This window comes from Sprattus sprattus (assembly GCF_963457725.1).
Source record: "Sprattus sprattus genome assembly, chromosome: 11".
NCBI classification, from domain to species: domain Eukaryota; kingdom Metazoa; phylum Chordata; class Actinopteri; order Clupeiformes; family Clupeidae; genus Sprattus; species Sprattus sprattus.
Genome location: NC_137909.1, coordinates 2,403,276 through 2,424,289, shown reverse-complemented (window position 1 = coordinate 2,424,289; position 21,014 = coordinate 2,403,276). Strand labels below are relative to the sequence as shown.

The window sequence follows — 21,014 nt, the reverse complement described above, 5'->3', positions numbered from 1 at the left end:
AGTGAGAAGCTCAATTCAAGGAAGCAGATATACTAAGGCACAAGTCACCAGCAAGATTTGTTGCGTTAATTTTCATACTGACCAAATGTTAAATGTTCTCAAAACTTCAGAAAGGGTATTTTTCAACAATTATCAACATCACATTTCTGATCTATACAATGCTAAAAGTAGTGTCTCTGCTGACACGAAATGTGTTCTTCAGTGAAGGACAGCAAATAGGTCTTACCTGGTGTGGAGCGTTGAGATGTGTAAGGAAAAAGCCTCTCCACACGGAGTTGTTTATAAGCAGAGCTATGATAGGAGCAAACCTAGCATCTCTCTGTAGGTTTAATTAATTTCCCCAGTGAGATTGCTATGGTAACATTATAGATATAGAAACCTGTGATGGAAAACAGATCGCTGTAATGTTAAGACAGAGCACACGTATGCGAATGCCCTGATTTCAAATGATAACTGTTTCACTCAAAGAAAAGGCCTTTTCAGAGCTTTTAAATGTGAAGCTGTTTATGTGAAAGCAGCAGACGGGCTGAAAGAGGCAGGAGTAGCCCCAGCCAGTAGTATAGATCTACGTCTTGACTAAGATCTCAACAGGCTGATTAGGGACCCCCTAGGTGACTCTATGCACCTGCTCATAATATTCATTCACTTCCACGATGCCTAAATATAGAAGTGTTCTGCACCCATCTGGGAGTGTATTTGGCTTATATGTCCTTAGTGTTGGTTGCCTGTTCATTCATCGTTAACTCGTTTTCCTTTCCTCTTCATATCCTTCACATTGGATAAAGATAAAGAAGAGAGCAGGTGTTTTCTGTGGTCCCCCTGGGTCCTTCTACACCCAGAGGGTTTCCTGTGCATGTGAACCTTTTTAGACATTTTCCCTGCGTCTTTGCTCTTGCCTGATGTTTTAAAGGTCTTCCTTGAAAGGATAAGACATAAACCATTTCCTTTACTTTGGTTAGTTTTATCAAGAAGATGTCTAAGTATCTTTGCTAAAAATGATAGCTTATGCCCAGTGGCCAAAGAATGTAAGAGAAACAGAGGCGATGGTTACTTCAATTGTTTGTCATGTTATTCAAAGCACTTCATCATATGTTCCTCCTGTGTTGTGTGCATATAACCTCAGTGCTCCTCAGACATCCACCTAAACCATACCATGACCCTGAATTTCATAGAATTGAAATAAAAAAATCTCATATAATCATTAATTTTGAGTCATTAAACTACTAAAAGGGATGAAACACTGTGCTAAAATCATGAATGTGCCTGGGTGGAGTTAGAGTGTGTCTGCGTCTGCGTATGACTTTGAATTTTTCTTTGTCCTACTTACGAAAGTGTTTAAATCATTTAATACTTTCAAATGAAAATACTTTCAAATATCCCCCAAAAATAATAAAGAGCCCTTTTAACCTCTGAAAAATTAAAATAAAAAGCCGTCAGAAATAAAACATTATACACATATCAAGTCACAGCATTGTCATCACTGTACAACACTATTCACACCTTGAAAATAACACATGAATTTATGAATTTAACCATGAAATTACATCCACTCTGCAAAATATAAACCAACTGTAAGATCACCACACTAAATGTCTATAACCCTTAAATTCTATTTATACAACTTTATTGTATTTATGAATGAATCAACTTAAATTATGACCTTACACCCCAAAGGGTTACATCCTCCTCCTTGCATGTCCTCATGGGGCATTAAACCATGACATACTTGTCCTCATGGGGCACCATGACATACAGCCGCGGAAAAAATTAAGAGACCACTTCAAAATTATCAGTTTCTCTGGTTTTACTATTTATTGGTATGTGTTAAAGTAAAATGTACATTTTTGTTTTATTCTATAACCTACTGGCAACATTCCTACCAAATTTCAAATAAAAATATTGTCATTTAGATCATTTATTTGCAGAAAAATGACAATTGGTCAAAATAGCAAAAAAGATGCAGTGTCTTCAGATCTCGAATAATGCAAAGAAAACAAGCTCATATTCATTTTTAAACTACACAATACTAATGCTTTAACTTAGGAAGAGTTCAGAAATCAATATTTGGTGGAATAACCTTGATTTAAAATCACAACTTTCATGTGTCTTGGCATGCTCTCCACCAGTCTTTCACATTGCCGTCGGGTGACTTTATGCTACTCCTGGCGCAAGAATTCAAGCAGCTCGGCTTCTTTTCATGGCTTGTGACCATCCATCTTCCTCTTGATCACATTTCAGAGTTTTTTTTATGGGATTCAGGTCTCGAAATTGGGCTGGCCATGACAGGGTCCTGATCTGGTGATACTCCATCCACACCTTTACTGGCCTGGCTGTGTGGCATGGAGCATTGCCCTGCTGGAAAAAACACTTCTCAGAGTTAGGGAACATTGTCAGAGCAAAAGGAAGCAAGTTTTTCTTCCGGGACTACGTTGTACTTTGCCTGGCTGAGGTTTGTAAAAGACCATAAGGAATGAACCAAAGCCGACTGGAGGGTCTCCTAGTTCGTCTTCTCTGATGAGTCCAATTTCACAGTAGGTGCAAGACTCTGTGGCTTGTAGGCCTCTCCAGGTCTCCGTCTAACCATCAGACGACCATGTGTTGGGCAAAGTTGAAAATTGGACTCATCAGAGAAGACGAACTAGGAGACCCTCCAGTCCGCTTTGGTTCAATCCTTATGGTCTTTTACAAACCTCAGCCAAAAGTTATTGGATCTCTGACCCTTCCAAACAGCCAGCGCGTCTGGCAGTCTAGTCTCCCCTATTCAGCCTCTCGCGACTAAAACTTTCAGGTACAAGAAGTCGCCAACAGCTAGATTGTGCTGCCATCGTCGTTTGTAGACGTAGTTGGCTTTGCAAATCTCGAGTAATAAATGAGTACAAAACCCCAAAACACCAAACTGGAGAGCAAGGAGCCCTTTTGGATCAGATCTTGGATAACTAGTGGATCGGGTAGCTTTGTTCAGAAGGGTAAGAGTTAGTGTTTCCTGCTGGCAAAGACTACAGGTCATAGGCCTCAGGATAGTCCTGATACAAGACTGCGCCAAATTGTGAAGATGGCATCTACATGAAGAACATAAGGCTTGTTGGGATCTGCAAATGCCGATACTGGATTATTAGTGAGGCAGTAGATGATCCTATGAAAAGCCTCTGCACAAGAAAATCCTCCCAAATTATGTTTAATATACTAAAATAAATGTGCTTCACCGAAGCAAGATTGATCATTTAATGAACACAGAAAGGTCAGATTTTGGCAAGACAAAAGTTTTGTCGCCTACAGAGAGTAATGTGAAAATTAAACAAATAATTTACTTCAATTACAAAAATATGTTGCATAACATCAGTTAATTAAGTATTGGTGCTGTGAGATCCATATTTAATATCTTGAATGACTTCCATGAGCTTGAAGGACTGCATCCATGCGGTTCGACAATGATTCATACAATTTATTGATGAAGTCATCAGGAATAGCAAAGAAAGCAGTCTTACATGCCTCCCAGAGTTCATCAAGATTCTTTGGTTTCGTCTTCTAGGCTCCCTCTTTCATTCTACCCCAGACATGCTCAATGATGTTCATGTCTGGTGACTGGGCTGGCCAGTCCTGGAGCACCTTGATCTTCTTCGCATTGAGGAACTTTGATATAGAGATGGAAGTATGCGATGGAGCACCATCCTGCTGCAAAATTTGACCTCTTGTATGGTTGGGAATGTAAGAGGTAGCTACTACTGCTTGATATTTTAGGCTATTGATATTGCCTTCCACCCTGCAAATCTCTCGCACACCCCCATACTGGATGTAACCCCAGACCATGATTAGGGTTAGGGTTAAAACTTCTGGGTGAATCTCGGATCCATGCGGGCTCCAGTAGGTCTCCTGCAATATTTGCGGCGGCTGTGATGTAATTCAACCGAAGATTCATAGTAGATATCTATGTAGTTTTTTTTCACCATTTCAGAAATAATGGTGGCTATGGTAAAGTGCTGATGTGTGTAAACCAAGAAGGACTCAATTGCGGAAAAATATTCTTTTTTAATTTTATTTTAGAGTCAGGTACAGAGGTCACAACCATTGTGAATTTGTCGTCACATTAAAACAGGAGACGACTTATTCCTTGTAGAAGACTGATGCTCGGAGCTCGGAGCTCCAATGGTTTCCTCAGGTGAACGAAGCGTTTAGAAAATCAATTGCGCGCAATTCCAGGATGCTTTATTTTCATTGGTTACTGGCTTAAATCTTACCCAGATACAACAGATACAAAAGATACGTTTTCTCTGATTGGCTATTGTGTAGCCCATTTCTTTTTTTTTTTATTGGATCATAAGTGGCACCTAACGGCAGAACTACAGGGGATTCGGGGAGCCGGCCTCATTCCTCCATGGTGACGCCTCTCTCACACTGATGCGTTGGAATGCATTGATGCGTCAGGGTTAACGCATCCCCATTCACTTTGAATGGGGTGACGTCATCCTTTGCCAAACTGAATTGTGGCTCTGTTTGGTTCGCGTGCGTTGCGTTCCCTGCTTTGCTTGCGGCAAGAGTTGAAAAATGTTGAACTTTTCGAGAGGCAAAGCATGCGTCAGCCAATCAAATTCCCTTTCATGCATAACTGACAGCACAGGTGCTAGCCAATCATATCCCGTATATGCTCACGTCTACACAGCGGCAAGCTCAAAAAAAAAATATGGCTGACCAAACTCCGTACATGGTCGTATTTGTACTTACAAGTTGGTTGTTTGACTTTTTTTTTGGTTCGATTTTTTAAAAGTTACCGAGAAATAGACACTGTACAATGTAAAAACCCTTTTATTGTAACTGAATAATGCGTATCATAGGATTTGCGAGGTGTCTGAGCACCCTATTTAATGATAGCATGCTACTACTCACAGGGTAAAAGCTTGCTAGTGGCGTGATTGGCTTGTTGACCTGTCAATCTCACTATAACGTCTCCGGTATCAACAGAACCCCACGCACCAGACTCCTCCTCCGCCTTCCGTTGGATCAACGCATTCCAACGCATCAGTTTGAGAGAGGCGTGAGGGCAGCCAGGTCATGTTTGCACGCTGCGGGACATTAGATAGCGTGAGAGCGTAGCGTTTTTTCAGCGTGAGAACTACGATGTGTGGCAGGAGTGCATGATTAAAGACCGAAATGAGTGACTGTCACGCTCAATGCGTGACACTTGAGAGCCCTGAATTATTTGGCTGTAGGACTATTGAAACATACTATTGAGAACCTATTCCCTGACAGGCATTGTATGCGTGATGCATAGATGACGCATTTTTTTGTTTTCATCGCGCACTTTTTTTGCATTATAGGCGCTCGGGATTTTTCATAGGCGCTCAGCAAATCGGCTTAGGCGCGCGCCTACATTTTCTCTATGCAGGAAAAACCCTGTCCTTGCGGGGTCTGCCGGACCTGGGCTTGTCAAAAACATCTCCAGTCTCTTCAAATCTTTTTCTTATTCTTTGTACTTGACGCTGAGACACATTGAAGGTGTCAGCCATCTCAGCAGTGGATCTGGTCTTCAGCCTCTTGATAATCAACGCTTTGGTCTCAGGGTGAATCTTAGGCATGTTGTCAGAGGTCAACTAATTGATTGATCAATTATTGATCACAGGTGAGGCTGTAATCTAGGATTGGGTGCATCATACGACAAGGCGACAAGACTTTTGTCTTTGCAAAAACTGACTCAGTGGGCTTTACCAAGTTGTGAACGTTGGATGCTTTTCAGCAGTTTCGTTTGGCACCAAAACATTATTTCAAAAGCTGTTGGGATTGAAATTAGCCATTTCTTGTATATTCCATTGTCAAAACAGTCAAAGGTCTCACAATGGCAGAGCTGTTCGTGATAAATCTGTGGGTAGTACCCAAAGAAGCCATAGGGTCATTCTCAAACTCGTCCCAGTCGGTGTGCTGAGGCCAGGTCTTAACAGCTTCCACCTTTGATGGATTAGTCGTCACCCCTTCTGCTGTGGTTGGCAGAACTGGCATTTATATAATGAGACCTTCAGTCCAGCTTCTGCAAGTTGGCCGAGGTGTTCCTCGTGCTTCTCCAGCGTCTTTCCAAAAACAATCAAATCATCCGAATTCACCAAGACATGAAGCAGGTGCATATCACCCACTGTCTTTTCCAGGGCCCCTTACTTATTTTATATTACATATTTTTATTTAATTGACATTACTTTGTAGAAATCTGTTTTCACTTTGACATTAAAGAGGTTTTTTTTTGTAATATAAATTTGTCAAAAAGCCAACTTATATTAGTAACAACACTTGTAACAACAAAACACCAAATACATAAAAGAAGTTTATAAACATGTCCTGTTTATTTACTTATTCATTTATTTATTTGGGGTTGGGGCCTAATGTCGCCAACCCACTACAACATGCTAACGCCACTTACCTTACACCCAGTCTCTCATTTCACAATCACACAGTGAAAACAGAAAATTCATCTGGCAGACCTTCCACTAACAAACTATAATGTTAGCCAATTTTGTTACTGTAGACCCTACACAAAATTACCCTAACAATTTACAGAAAATGAAAATGATCATACATCTTTCTTAAATAACCTCAGCTGGTTGGTGAAAGCTAGTGCTAAATGGGCAAAGAAGTAAATATCAGAATTATCAAAAACATACATTTAGCTCATCTTCAGTTCTGTGACCGACAGTTGGTACTCTTGGATCACTCTTATAAGGACAATGGTGTCAAGAGTCCAGTGTTATTACTGGCCAAGGTTGGCAAAACAGTCAGATGAAAACTCCACCAAATGGAACTTCAACAAACTTGAGGTATTCCACCTGGCGTGGAAGGATAGTCTTCTAACGGTGCAGATCCATTCAAGCGATCTGAGCGACGCGATCAAATTCCATCGCTTTGAGTGGGCGTGGTGTAGGGTGTGGAAATAGACTGGACTAGTGATTTTTCAAACCGTCAAAGACGAGAAAAATCGCTCCTCATTTGCATAAGTTTGAGCATGTTCGAATTTTCATCAGTCGCGTCGCTCAGATCGCTGGTCTACGTCACAATGGAGCTGGCTCCCGTTGAAATGCATGGGGTCGCCCAGATCGCGTCGCTCAGATCGCTTGAATGGATCTGCACCGTAAGCTTTAAATGAGTACTTTCTGAGGCAAAATTGGCTTACTAATTCTTCATTGATTGAAAATAATAAAAACAACCCAAGGTTTTTAACACCAATTCTAAGCTAAAAACCCCCCACAATACGTAAGGGATAACAAGGCGAACAACACCCCGACGCGCAGTTTCGTCCTGAAGGGAATTCTTTTTGGAGAATGACCGACAGACAATACATTATCCCGCTTATTATACGGTTACTTGCCAAAAACGATAGAAGACATTCCTCCAACATACCTCTTTTTAATGATTTAGTTGCCGTTTCATGAGTCCCGTTTAGAAATAAATAGTTCTTCAAACAAATAGAACTTTGAAGTTTCAGGTGTTGCATAGCAACCCATTACTTGCTGACTTCAAATTACTGTCTACTGTTGCGTTAAAATGACTGGACTTCTGGCGGAATGATATGAAAGATGTGAATTAGAAGTACAAAACCCGTTGCCAAGGACAGCGGTCATTATCTTTTCGCAGCGGTATGTTAGCAGGAATTAATGTTAGGTATGACGTAGGGATGGCCCATTCAAATCAAGGGTACTTTTTGGAACGTTCTGAAGAGCCGTATAATAAAATCAAACATTCTGTTCCTATAATTTTTAGCAGTAACGATTTCATGACCTTTTTCAAAACATAATTCTAACAATGAGAGAACAAATTCAGTCTCCTCCTCCTCTATGACCATACATCCCTTCCAAAATGGCTATGGCAACACCTCCTGAACCTAGTGAACTCCTTGAATCCTTTGCACCCACTGACCTCCTTGAACTAAATTCCCTGATCCTCTCATGTAAATCATCGACATGCCTACTAGACCACATCCCCAAAAAACGACTTAAACATGCACTACCCTTATATAAGGGACACATTCCTTACCACAATCATTCAAACCCCAGTGATCAAACCATCTCTCAAAAAACCTTACCTTGATCCTGATAATCTAGCTAACTATAGAGCCATATCTAACCTCCCTTTCTTGTCAAAAATACTTGAAAAAAAATGTAGCTTAGCAACTTACTACCTTTCTACACCAAAACAAAATATAGCTGCAAGCAGCGATGGCGGTTTCCTCCTCCAGACATTGCGAAACAGGGAAAAATTTATTTTTGTGACAATTTGTCACTGTATAGAAAGATCCATGCTGCAGACTTGCCAATGGGATATTACATTTCAAATGCATTACTTTGAAGATCCTCAAGGGCCATGGCTTCAAGCTAAGAGTGAGAAGGGGTGTGGTCATCCCTACATTTCCTTAAATGTTGTGTGTGTGTGTGCTTGCGCGTGTCAAAGGAGCCTGTGTCTGTGTGTGTGTGTGTGTGTGTGTGTGTGTGTGTGTGTGTGTGTGTGTGTGTGTGTGTGTGTGTGTGTGTGTGTGTGTGTGTGTGTGTGTGTGTGTGTGTGTGTGTGTGTGTGTGTGAGAGAGAGAGAGAGAGAATCTGGAGCACACACGCGCGGAGGAGCAGAGAGAGACCTTCTACTGAAAATCACCCTAGAAATTCACCAAGCATGCATGTTTCAAATATTCACCAAAAATCCACTTTTCATGTTACAGTCAATTTTTTGTCAGATGTGTACTTAACATTCTCAAGTGTCTTCACATGAACTTGTGATTGAATCAGAGTATCACTTTTTGATCTGTTGATGTGTAAAGCATTATTTTAGCGTTAACAATGTATCCAATTTGCTTTATATCAATCATTTTTTAAGATATGAAGTTGCCTTTGCACATGGGAACATGTTGTAGTGTCTTCCAGTGACATATCAAGTTTGGTGTTGATTTCACAAAGATTTGCCAAGATATGACTTCACTTCCTGTTTGGCGTCTTTTCAGCTGAATTTGAGTGGCTGTACCGGACAAACGGTTGTGAGGATCAAAATTCTGAGGCTAGGTCTGAAGATCATCTCTGGTGATTTTGATGAAGATTTGGCAAAAATTGTAGGAGGAGTAGGCTTTCAAAGGTTTTTGATAAAACCGGAAATAGCGGAAAATCTATATAACCGGAATTTGACGCCATGGGGTGGGTTTAATTCGTCTTGATCCAGGGAATCCAATGGTGCCTCATTTTTGTAAATCCGTCACACGGTTCAAAAGTTGCGTATGTTACAAAAGTCCAACTTCTACCTGTTGGTGGCGCTAGAGTGGTGTAATGAGAGCCATGAAACTTGGTGTGAATGAAGAAGGGACTGTCCTTAATGAGTGTGCCAAATTTCACAAAAAGTTACCATATGGTTCTAGGCGCTGCCATTGACTCCCATGGTACAAGAATAATAATAATACCTACGATAACAATAGGTTACCTCCTACCGGAGGAAACCTAATCAAAGAAGACTTCCAATCTGGCTTTGGAGCCCATCACAGCACTAAAACGACCTTAGTCAGGATCCTGAATGACCTACTAATTGCATCCGATCATGGGTGCACCTCAATACTAGTTTCTTTTAGACCTTAGGGCGGCTGCGACACTATAATTCATTATATCCTATAACAGCAACTTGAACATCATGTTGGCATCAAAGGCTGTGCCCTATCTTGGTTTAGGTCTTACCTCTCCGATCACTTTCAATTTGTTCATGTCCATAACAAGTCATCCAATCACACCAGAGTAAGCTACGGTGTTCACCAAGTCTCTATCCTTGGACCACTGCTCTTCTCCCTTTACATGCTACCCTTAGGTGCAGTCATAAGGAAACATGGAATTCACTTCCATTGCTAAACTGATGACACCCAACTTTACCTATCCATGAAATTGTACATCTACCCAAGATAGAAACCTGCCTGCAAGATGTAAAATCCTGGATGGCTAACAACTTCCTGCTCCTTAACTCTGATACAACTGAGGTTATGTTTGTAGGCCAAGATCAATTGAGAATGGCACTTTCTAGCCATCTACCCACACTCAATGGCATCCCAACACCCAATTCTAGCATCAAAAACCTTGGTGTAACTAATCAACCAAGACCCCCTACTTGACCTACACATAAAAAAGATCTCAGACATAATTTTTTCATGTACGCAATACTGCCAAGTCCCATCACTCCAAGATGCAGAAAAACGAATCCACACATTTATTACGTCACAACTAGATTACTGCAATGCTCTCCTGTCCGGATTCAGCAACAACTCAATAAAGAACCTCTAACTTATACAGAACGCTGCTGCTCGTACACTCACTAGAACTAAAAAATATGAACATATCTCACCTCAACTTGCCTCTCTGCATTAGCTACCTGTCAAAAGTCAAATTGATTTCAAAGTACTCCTCCTTACATACAAAGCCCTAAACAACCTGGCTCCAAACTACCTTAAGGAATCAGTTTTTCCCTATTGCCATCCAAGACCGTCCCGAAAAAAAATAATAATACAATTTTCTCATGTCCCCTTTAACTCAAAGTAAACAATGTACTAAGCCTTTACACTTGGAATTACATCTGACACTTCTGGTTTAAGACACATTTTAAAAAGGCAGTTTCCCATTTTATTTTCATGCAAATTTACTTTTTGATGCACAAACGAGAACAAAGTAAATTACTTGTTTTGTGTTTTTCATTTTCAGTTATTTAATTGACAATGGAATAAGTGTTCCTTCATTTCTTTGGCACCACAATGGCATGTTGACCTTTGAACACTCAGGAAAGAAAAAAACGGTATTATTGCTGAATTTCTTCAAGTCAGCCTTACATAATTGCACAATTTCTTAGGGTTCCATTTTCATTGATAACATATCAAAACTTTTCCATTCCTTTTCTAATAGGCTAGTTAGGCTATGACAATTCAACTGCACTACACTGCAGAAATTCACACAACAAAATATCCATGGAAGAATCCAATGAGAGTAAAACATAAATACTTCCATTAGACCAATATATGTGAAAATCTAATTTCATGACTTTATTAAAGCTTTCAGTCAATTTCTTGACTTTACCAGGCCTGAAAAATTGGATTTTCATCTTTTGTGACTTTTCCAGGAATTCCATGCCTGTGGGAACAGTGAAGTCCTTATACATTTGCACAAGACTAAATATTTTGAATTGATACAGTCATGAGGGGCCTTCATGGTGCTGACCCAACATAGGTGGCATGTCCAGTTTATGGATGATTTTGTTGCAAATGTCAATCCAGGATCAACTTTGTCAACCTTTTCGGTTTCTCATATATTTCATACACCACTGATTCAAATAAAATAGGAAGTCTTGATACATTTATTTAGAAGAAAATCAATGTTTGATACAATTACTGACACCCCTCCATTTAATGCTGTCTGTGTCTCCTTTCCACCAAGATCACTGAGGTACACAACTGATACTCAACTCATAGGACACAAGACCTTCCTTGAAGCATGTCTTCAAATCTTTGAAATTCCATGTGCTTTGGGTGGACTCAGCTGATGGACTTGACTTCCTTTAGCTCACCTCAAACATTCTCTATCAGGCTCTATTTGACTGTGTGCAAATGACAGTAGCTTATTTTTGAGGTCAGTTAACACATTCTGTGGAGATATTCTAAGGTTTCAAACAAGCACTGAACTGTATACATATGGAATACCTCAAAGGTAGATTTTGATTTATTGGGACGGTTTGTTGGACTTCAAACAAGCTCTGGCTATCAAGATTAGGAATGAGAAGGGAGAGGTTATACTCCAGTACAATTTAACATCAGAATTTGTACTTTGTATGTGAAGTACAGTCAGTAAACAACCGAAAACAACAGTACAACCTTTCCATAGAGTTAAAAAAAAGATGTTAATTAATTGCTGCTACAGATATCTTTAATGAATGAAAGGATCACCATATGGATCAATATAAAAGTAGTACTGCGGTATCGCATGGAAAGAATCCATACGACGATAACAGTTCCAACTGGCTAATTAAATTATGAATTTCATTTATTTAACCTAAACATACAGGAAAGTAAAACGATATGCTGCAGTCAGTCTGTGGACTCCCCTTTTACCCAAGCCTTGAGTGACCTGCTTTTAACTGCGCTAGAAGGCAGAGGAGGAGTGTCAGGAGGAGGAGTCTGACAGGTCTCAATAAAGCGCTCCTGGGCTTTCCTCCACTTCTCCTGGGTCTTGGTGGTTGCCATGGTTCCATGATCCATGGGCATGAACATACAGGAGCCAAGTCCAGACTGAGCCTTCCGGACCTGTAGTTGGATCTAAGACACAACAGAAAGAACGATTGGATATGAGAGACGCCAGAACATAATGACCATCAAAAACAAAGACACCCAACTACCTAGAAACTAATATTGAGTTCCAAGGAAGTGCACAGACATCTTGAGTAGCTTTAACCAAAACATCAACCACCCACACAACCTCTGGCCATCCTAGGTCAAATACAGTCACTGGAACGCCTCACAGTTAACTAAGCCTGTGTGTAGTTAACATTATAAAAAGTTCTGACTGCTCATTTCCACTTTGTGTACCCACTGTTTACCCTTGTAAGGCCAGGCTCCCACAGGCATCCAATGGGTGTGATTTGAGCCTTTCCCAACTGCCATGCATGTGGGTACATAAAAACCGATGCTTGCAGGGTTCAGTTGATTCTGGGCTACACCCAGTTGATTCGTAGAGAACACCCACTATGGAGGATCCAGAATGACTAGGGAGGGTATATACAGTCATGGACAAAAATATTGGCACCCCTGCACTTGTCACATAATGCACCACTACTCCCAGAAAATTGTTGCAATTACAAATGCTTTTGTATTCCATTAGTTTGCATTGGAAAAACACAAAAAATCTGAGAAATAATGCCAAATCTGACTTTATTCCACACAAAACTCCAAAAATGGACTGAACTAAATTATTGGCACACTCAACTTAATAATGGGTAGAACATCCTTAAAAATGAAAAAATAAAAAATATCTGAAATTAATTGCTTCCTGAAACCATGAAGGTGTCTTACACCTCTCTACTGGAATCTTGGACCACTCTTCTTTTGCCAACTGCTCCAGGTCTCTCACATTTTAAGGGTGCCTTCTCCCAACTACTGATTTGAGACCATGCCCCAGTTGTGCTATATGGGATTAAGATCTGGACTCATCTCGGACACTTCAGAACTCTCCAGTGCTTTGTCTTAACCATTTCTGGGTGCTTTTTGAAGTGTGCTATGGGTTATTGTCCTGCTGGAAGACCCATGTCCTCTGACGGAGACCCAGCTTTTTGACACTACATTGCGCCCAAACACTATTTGGTAGTCCTCAGATTTCCTGATGCCATGCACACAGTCAAGACATCGGGTTCCAGAAGAAGCAAAGTAACCCCAAAACATCGGTCCAGCTCCACCATATTTGCCTGTAGGGACCGTGTTTCTTTTTTTGTATGAAGACCTCATTTCGTTGTCTGTAAACTGCTTTACCAAAAAGCTCTACTTTGGTCTCATCTGTCCACAGGACATTCTCCCAGAATTATTTTTGGCTTCCCCATGAAAGTTGTCAAACTCCAGTCTGGCTTTTTTATGTCTCTGTGTCAACAGTGGGGACCTCCTGGGTCTCCTACCATAGCATCCCATTTCATTCAAACGGCGAAGGATAGTGCGAGCTGACACCGTTGTGGCCTGTGTCTGCAGGATAGGGTCAGTCAGTCTGGCCTAACCCCGTTCATTTTCGTTTCCGAGATGGGCGGGTGCTTAGCTTGAGGTTTAAAATCATTGGAGTTCCCTTAACCAATCTGCAACGTTTGGTAAGCATTCGGTAGATTAAACTCTTCCCAAAGCCAGTTGGGAGAAGAGCTACGACGTCCTTTCCAATCATAAAACTTACAAGACAATACTCTTGTTCTCCTTTTAATTTTCTGATGTTCTCGAGAGTTGAGACAACTTTCCCGATAGCTTTTCGTGTCTCTTCCTCCAAGGTGAGTTTTGCGTCACAGCTCTGAACTGTTCACTGATTGGTGCGGTTGGATTTTGAGTCCTGGAGACGATTGTCAACGGGGTTGGGCCAGACTGAGTATGAGCTTGAAATCAATTCAGGCGGAAATACGTAGGCTGGTGTCACCAGGCTAGGTTTTTTATCCACCATTCAAACAATCTTTTGTTGCATTCTGTCATAATTTTTTCTCTTCCTTCCACATCCAGGGAGGTTAGTGACAATGCCATAGGCTATAAACGTGTTGATGACACTGCGCAAAGTGGACACATGAACATAAAGACCTCTGGAGATGGACTTGTCTTGAGATTGTCCATGCTTTTCTACAATTTTTGTTCTCAAATCCTCTGACAATTCTTCTCTGCTTTTTTTTGCGTTGTTCCAATGCAAACAATATAAATCAACATGAGAATAACAAAGCATTTGTAATTGCGATTTTTTTTCTGGGAGAATTGTTACATTATCTGACAGAAGTGCAGGGGTGCCAATATTTTTGGAACCTTGAGGGAGCCAAACATGGCCTGTGATGTCAGATGTTTTTGTTTAGGCTTTTTTTTGGCTACTCAAACAATTCCCTATAAACAAGTACATGCAAATGATAAACATAAACCTGACATTTCATCTATAGAGTGAATTGGTGATGAAAAAAAATTCAAATCATGGTAAAACAACTGAAAACTCTTAAGTGCTCAAGGGGTTCAAATACTTTGAGGTGGCACTGTGTATATACAGTACTGTGTAAAAGTTTTAGGCAGGTGTGAAAAAATGCTGTAAACTAAGAATGCTTTCAAAAATGGAAGTGTTAACAGTTTATTTTCATCAATTCTTCATAAATTAACAAAATGCAGTGAAGGAACAGAAGAAAATTCTAAATTAAATCAATATTTGGTGTGACCACCCTTTGCCTTCAAAATAGCATCAATTCTTCCAGATACACTTGCGCAGTTTTTGAAGGAACACGGCTGGTAAATTGTTCCAAACATCTTAGAGAACTAACCACAGATCTTCTGTGGATGTAGGCTTCCTAAAATTCTTCTGTCTCTTCATGTAAACCCAGACAGACTCGATGATGTAGAGATTAGGGCTCTGTGGGGGTCATACCATAACTTGCAGGACTTTCTGTTCTTCTTTAAGCTGAAGATAGTTGTTAATGACATTGGCTGTATGTTTGGGGTTATGTTCCTGCTGCAGAATACATTTGGTGCCAATCATACGCCTCCCTGATGGTATTGCATGATGGATTAGTATCTGCCTGTATTTCTCAGCATTGAGGACACCATTCATCCTGACCAAATCTCCAACTCCACTTGCAGAAATGCAGCCCCAAACTGGAAAGGAACCTCTACCATGCTTCACTGTTGCCTGCAGACTCTCATTATTGTACCTCTCTCCAGCCTCCAGCGAACAAACTGCCTTCTTCTACAGCCAAATATTTCTAATTTTGACTCATCAGTCCAGAGCACCTTCTGCCATGTTTCTGCACCCTAGTTTCTATGTTTACGTGCTTAGTTCAGTCACTTGGCCTTGTTTCCTTGTCGGGGTAGAGCTTTTTGGCTGCAACTCTTCCATGAAGACCACTCCTGGCCAGACTTCCCCGGACAGTAAATGTCTGTACCTGGGTACCACTGGTTTCTGCCAGTTCTGAGCTGATGCCACTGCTTGAAATCTTCCGATTTCGAAGGTAAATAAGCTTGATGTGTTTTTCATCAGCTGCATTAAGTTTCCTTGGCTGAACACTGCGTCTACGATCCTCAACGTCTTCTTCAAAAGAGCTGGAACTGCACATTTTGAAACCCCTGTCTGCTTTGAAATCTTTGTCTGGGAGAGACCCTGCTGATGCAGTATAACTACGTTGTGTCTTGTTGCTGTGCTCAGTCTTACCATGTAAATGGATAAAAAAATAAACATTTATTGTTTACATTTTTCAAAGTATTCTTAGTTCATAGCATTTTTTCACACCTGCCTAAAACTTTTGCACAGTACTGTATTTATATATAAACTCCTCAAAAAAAGTTCGGAAACATTTCTTCAGTCGATTCTCCCTCCCCTTTAATAATACCAAATGGTATTGTATTGTACATCGTTGGAAAGCCTGATTAGTCACCTTTACAACGAGATACGACTTGTAAGGATCGTGCATTCTTGGAATGAGCAACACAGCTAACCGTGTGGGTAGTGGCCCAAAAAAATGTGCCAAAACCCCCTGCAATATTTTTCTGTTGGTATTCACTCGTTTTGAGTTGCTTGGTGGATTTGATGATTCTCCCACAGTATTAAGAAAAAAAACACCACATATTGACCATTTTTACACTTTATTCCTTTTACACTGTCAGGGACCTCAGTAGCATGTGGATCGTGCATTCGTGGAATGAGCAACACAGCTAACCGTGTGGGTAGCAGCCCCAAAATGTTTGCCAAAATCCCCTGCAATATTCTTCTGTTGGAATTTGAGAGATATCTGAATGAGATTCTGGAGCCAATGGTGACCCCATACCTCCATAATCTGGGACCTAACTCCATCCTCCAGGATGACAACGCTCGCCCCCACAGAGGCAGGATCATCACAGAGTACCTCTAGAACTTGGGAGTGGAGAGGATGGAAAGGCCTGCTGTGAGTCCAGACCTCAACCAAATTGAATACTTGTGGGATCAGCTTGGGCATGCTGTACGTGCCAGAGTGACCAACGCAACCATGTTGGCTGCCTTGCTTCAAATTCTGGTTCAGGAATGGGATGCCATCCCACAGGAGGTGCCAAGCTGTTGTGGCTGCGTATGGATCTTCCACATGCTACTGAGGTCCCTGACAGTGTAAAATGAATAAAGTGTAAAAATGGTCAATATGTGTTGTTTTTTCCTTAATAATGTGGGAGAATAATCCAATCCACCAAACAACTCAAAACAAGAGTGAATACCAACAGAAGAATATTGCAGGGGATTTTGGCAAAAAAATGTGGGCCGCTACCCACACTGTTAGCTGTGTTGCTCATTCCATGAATGCACAATCCTTACAAGTTGTATCTCATTGTAAAGGTGACTAATCAGGCTTTCCAACGGTATACAATACAATACCAATTGGTATTATAAAAGGGGAGGGATAATCGACTAAAGAAATGTTTCCGAACTTTTTTTGAGGAGTTTATATATATATATATACATATATATATATTTATATTATATATCTTATACAAACCCTCCTATGCACACATCTGCTAGCAACATTCTATAAACTATGCAGTTTGTAACCTTTCTACTGTCTTTTACTAATACCACACATTTAGTAATGATCCATTTCGCAATGATCCATGATTTAGTCCAGCACTGTCGTCTTCGTCAGGGTCTTCTTCTCTGCGGGCGAGTTCCCTCGATGTGCTCAGCTATGTTCAAGTTCAGTACATCTACTTCATGCTGGGCTATAGCAAGCATTTAACATAGCCAAGAAGACCCCGATGAAGACAACAGTTGGACTAAATCATGGATCATTTCAAAATGGATCATTACAAAATGGATCATGAATCATTACAAATTGTGTTGTATTAGTATTTACCTTTTTGGACGTGGAAAAAGACAGTAGAAAGGTTCCAAACTTTATAGTTTATAGAATGTTGCTAGCAGATGTTGTGTGCATTATTAGTAGGAGCAGACTACTTTAATGGCATTATAGTTAGCCTCATTGCAATTATTAGCCAGTGATAATCAATGATAAATACAGGCTTGAATGAATGTAAAAATGTATAAGGAAAGACGAATGATGGGGAGTATGAATGAAGTATGAATGAATGCCATGACTCCTATGGGAATAGTTTGGAGTCTCGCTCCACCCAAGTGATCTGAGCTTTAGTTCGCTCAGATGTCTTCAGACTTAATGGTTTGAGTTTTTTATCCTGCCCCCCCTCACATCTTTTTTTCGTCTTGGCGGCATGATGTTCACTGTTCAGAACAACTGAATCCACTATGATTTTCCAGCGTTTTATACCCATTTGACCATAAGCCCACACACCAGCAAAACGCTATTCTGTCGTTACTCATACATTAGGTACACGCTCAACACTCGTCTAACGTTGACTTATTGTTCGTCGCACGGCAGTGTCACGTCAGCACACGTTCGTCGCGCGCCAGTGATACGTCACTTGGTCGCTGTTACACGCTCCTCATGTGTCAGTCCCACGGTAGTCACACGCGAGATGACATGACCGCATCTCTGCCTAGAAGTGGACGCCCATCAAGACCATCATCAAGAGGCACCAGAAGATTAATAAATCAGGTAAAAGCCAACCCACACATCATCTCTAAAGACTTGCGGACCTCTCTGGCAGCATCTGGGGTAAATGTACATGCGTCTACAATCCATCCACTGTATGTCAGTACGGCAATGGATGTTAGTACGGCATTGTTGATATGTGTGGGTACACCTTGGCACTACAGCAGTTTGGTTGGTTTCCTCTCTCTTTCAATCTGTGTTGTCTAACCCTTTTCCTAAGGATGTCTCATTTGATTGGTTTGCTTAGTTGACTAATTAAGCATCCAAATATGTTTCAATGAATCTATTAACTGCTTGACATTACCAATGCAGCTGGGGGTTCACTTACTTTTGCACACACACAAATTCCATGTCGTTTTTTGGCTACTCACACAATTCCCTCTAAACATGAACATGCAATTGACATTATGCGGAACGACCAACGTTCGAACCGGAAAACAGACTTAGACGGAGGTTATCATTTCCGCTTCTCACTTCCGTACACAGGTTGACAGCAGCGGTAGGCTATCTCCTCTGAGGTAACTTCTAAGTGTCGCTTATTGTAACATTTTTTTGTTATTTCTGGTCAAACTTTAGAGCGTTTGTTTTAATTAAAATGTCACAAAGGGTAAAATATCAAAAATGGGAAAATCTGAACAGCAGCTTTCGTTGTGTGCCGAGCTGCTCTGTGTCAGGGAGATTTAACTCTATAAAAAAATATATTACACAGTACAACAATACCCAAACCCATCCCTGAACATTGGCCTACTCTAAAGCTGTGTGGTTTCTCATTCTTCTGCATTGCCCTGTGGCAAGCTGCTGCTCTGACACTCACAGTACCTGTCAACCTGTCTTAGTTTGACACTGGTGGAAAAGAAGATACATCATCCATTCATTCATTCATTCATTCATTCATTCATCACATTTGTCATAATACAAAGCAATGTTTTAGAAATCTGAAACACTTGCCAGAACAGCAGACAGTAGACCTAGCGGCTACAGTCGACACAGCAGACCGGCATAACTTGTCGACATATTAGACGAGCATAAACAGGCATCGTATTCATTATACTGTTAGTACTATAAAGCAATGGCTAAAATGCAGTCTTCATTTGATTGTGTTAATCGTCTGTGATCAAAAATAAGAGGCTAAACTACAGATCGCATGCAAGTCTACAACTGCTGATAGTTAGCTAGCGCTAACGCTAACGGGTGCCAAAGGCGAAAGCTACATAGTAGCTACATACCTTCATAATTATGAATAAATGAGGGCGTAAAACTTAAACCCCTTGTCTAACTGTGAGAACTCGGGGCTCTGGACGTCCGTTTGGCAATAGTATGGAAATAGGGTAGCTCCTGTAATCACCGTCTGTACAAGGTCGCCATAATACGCTCGTCTGTATTTACCTCAGCAGCAGACGGACGGAAGTAGATAACTCCTGTCTAGTAGAACCCGGAAGAATGTTGCGCATAACCCCTTTTGATAACCATAAACCTGACAATTCATCTATGGAAAATTGGTGATGAAAAAAATTTAGATCATAGTAAAACAACTGAAAACTCATAAGTGCTTAAGGGGTTCACATACTTTCAAGTGGCACTGTATACTGTATACAGTGCCCTCCACAAATATTGGCACCCCTAGTGAATATGAGCTAAACAGGCTATAAAAAAATATGACTTTGCTTTTAAACCTCTTGGTTTTTTGCTCAAAATATAAAAATATAGTGGCTCTCTTCCATAAAGCTTTGATTGGTGAAGAACCAAGGCACTAAACATGAACCAAGGCAACAGTGTTGGTATGCAGAGTTTCTCCAATCTCAACTGCTGAAGCTTGAAACTTCTTCAGAGTAGTCATAGGTCTATTGGTGGCCTCTCTTACTAGTCTCCTTCTTGCATGGCCCCTCAGTTTGTGAGGACGGCCTGATCTAGGCAGATTTACACATGTGCCACAATCCATCCATTTCTTGATGATGGATTTAACAGAATTCCAGGGGATGTTTAGTGCCTTGGACTTTTTTTTGTATCCTTCCCCTGACTTATACTTTTCAACAACCTTTTCTCTGAGTTGCTTAGAGTGATCTTGGGTCTTAATGGTTTAATAATAGCCAGTAATACTGATTACTGAATACTGACCAGTGAATGGACCTTCCAGACACAGGTGTCGTTATACTACAATCACTTGAGACACATTCACTGCACACTGATCCCCATTTCACAAATTGTGAGACTTCTAGCACCAATTGGCTGGACCTCTGTTGAATTAGATTAGTCTATATAAAGGGGGTGATAAAGGGGGTGAATACTTATGCAATCACTTATTTTCATTACATATTTGTATTTAATTTACATAACTGTGTAGACATATGTTTTCACTTTGTCCAAAAAGCCAACTTATATTGACTATGACTGATTTATAAAAGCAATAAAAGGGTAAAACATCCAAGGGGGTGAATACTTATGCAAGGCACTGTATTAAATGAAAACCTTAGAGCCCCCTCCAGTAAGCCTTAAAATGGGCCGTGGTTGGACCTTCCAGCAGGACAATGATCCTAGGCACACCTCAAAATCAACACAAAAATGGTTCACCGAACACAGAATAAAGGTTTTGCCATGGCCATCAAAGTCCCCTGACCTAAACCCCATAGAAAATCTGTGGGATGAGCTGTAGCCAAGTCTACAAACGTTGACCTCAGATTCTGAAGGATCTGAAGAGATACTGCATGTAGGAATGGTCTCAGATCCCGTGCCATGTGTTCACTAACCTCATCACGCAT

General features: G+C 40.7%; 1 protein-coding gene across 1 annotated transcript in view; it reads right to left on the bottom strand.

Annotated features, from left to right (window-relative positions):
- Nucleotides 1-10,743: 10,743 nt before the first annotated feature.
- The window catches only part of aggf1 (angiogenic factor with G patch and FHA domains 1), an 89,902-nt gene continuing 79,631 nt past the window's right edge, over nucleotides 10,744-21,014 (bottom strand). The window contains exon 15 of the mRNA XM_080847137.1: nucleotides 10,744-12,286. Coding sequence (XP_080703263.1) covers nucleotides 12,059-12,286 — 228 coding nt within the window. The 3' untranslated portion in view covers nucleotides 10,744-12,058. The remainder of the gene's footprint in view (nucleotides 12,287-21,014) is intronic.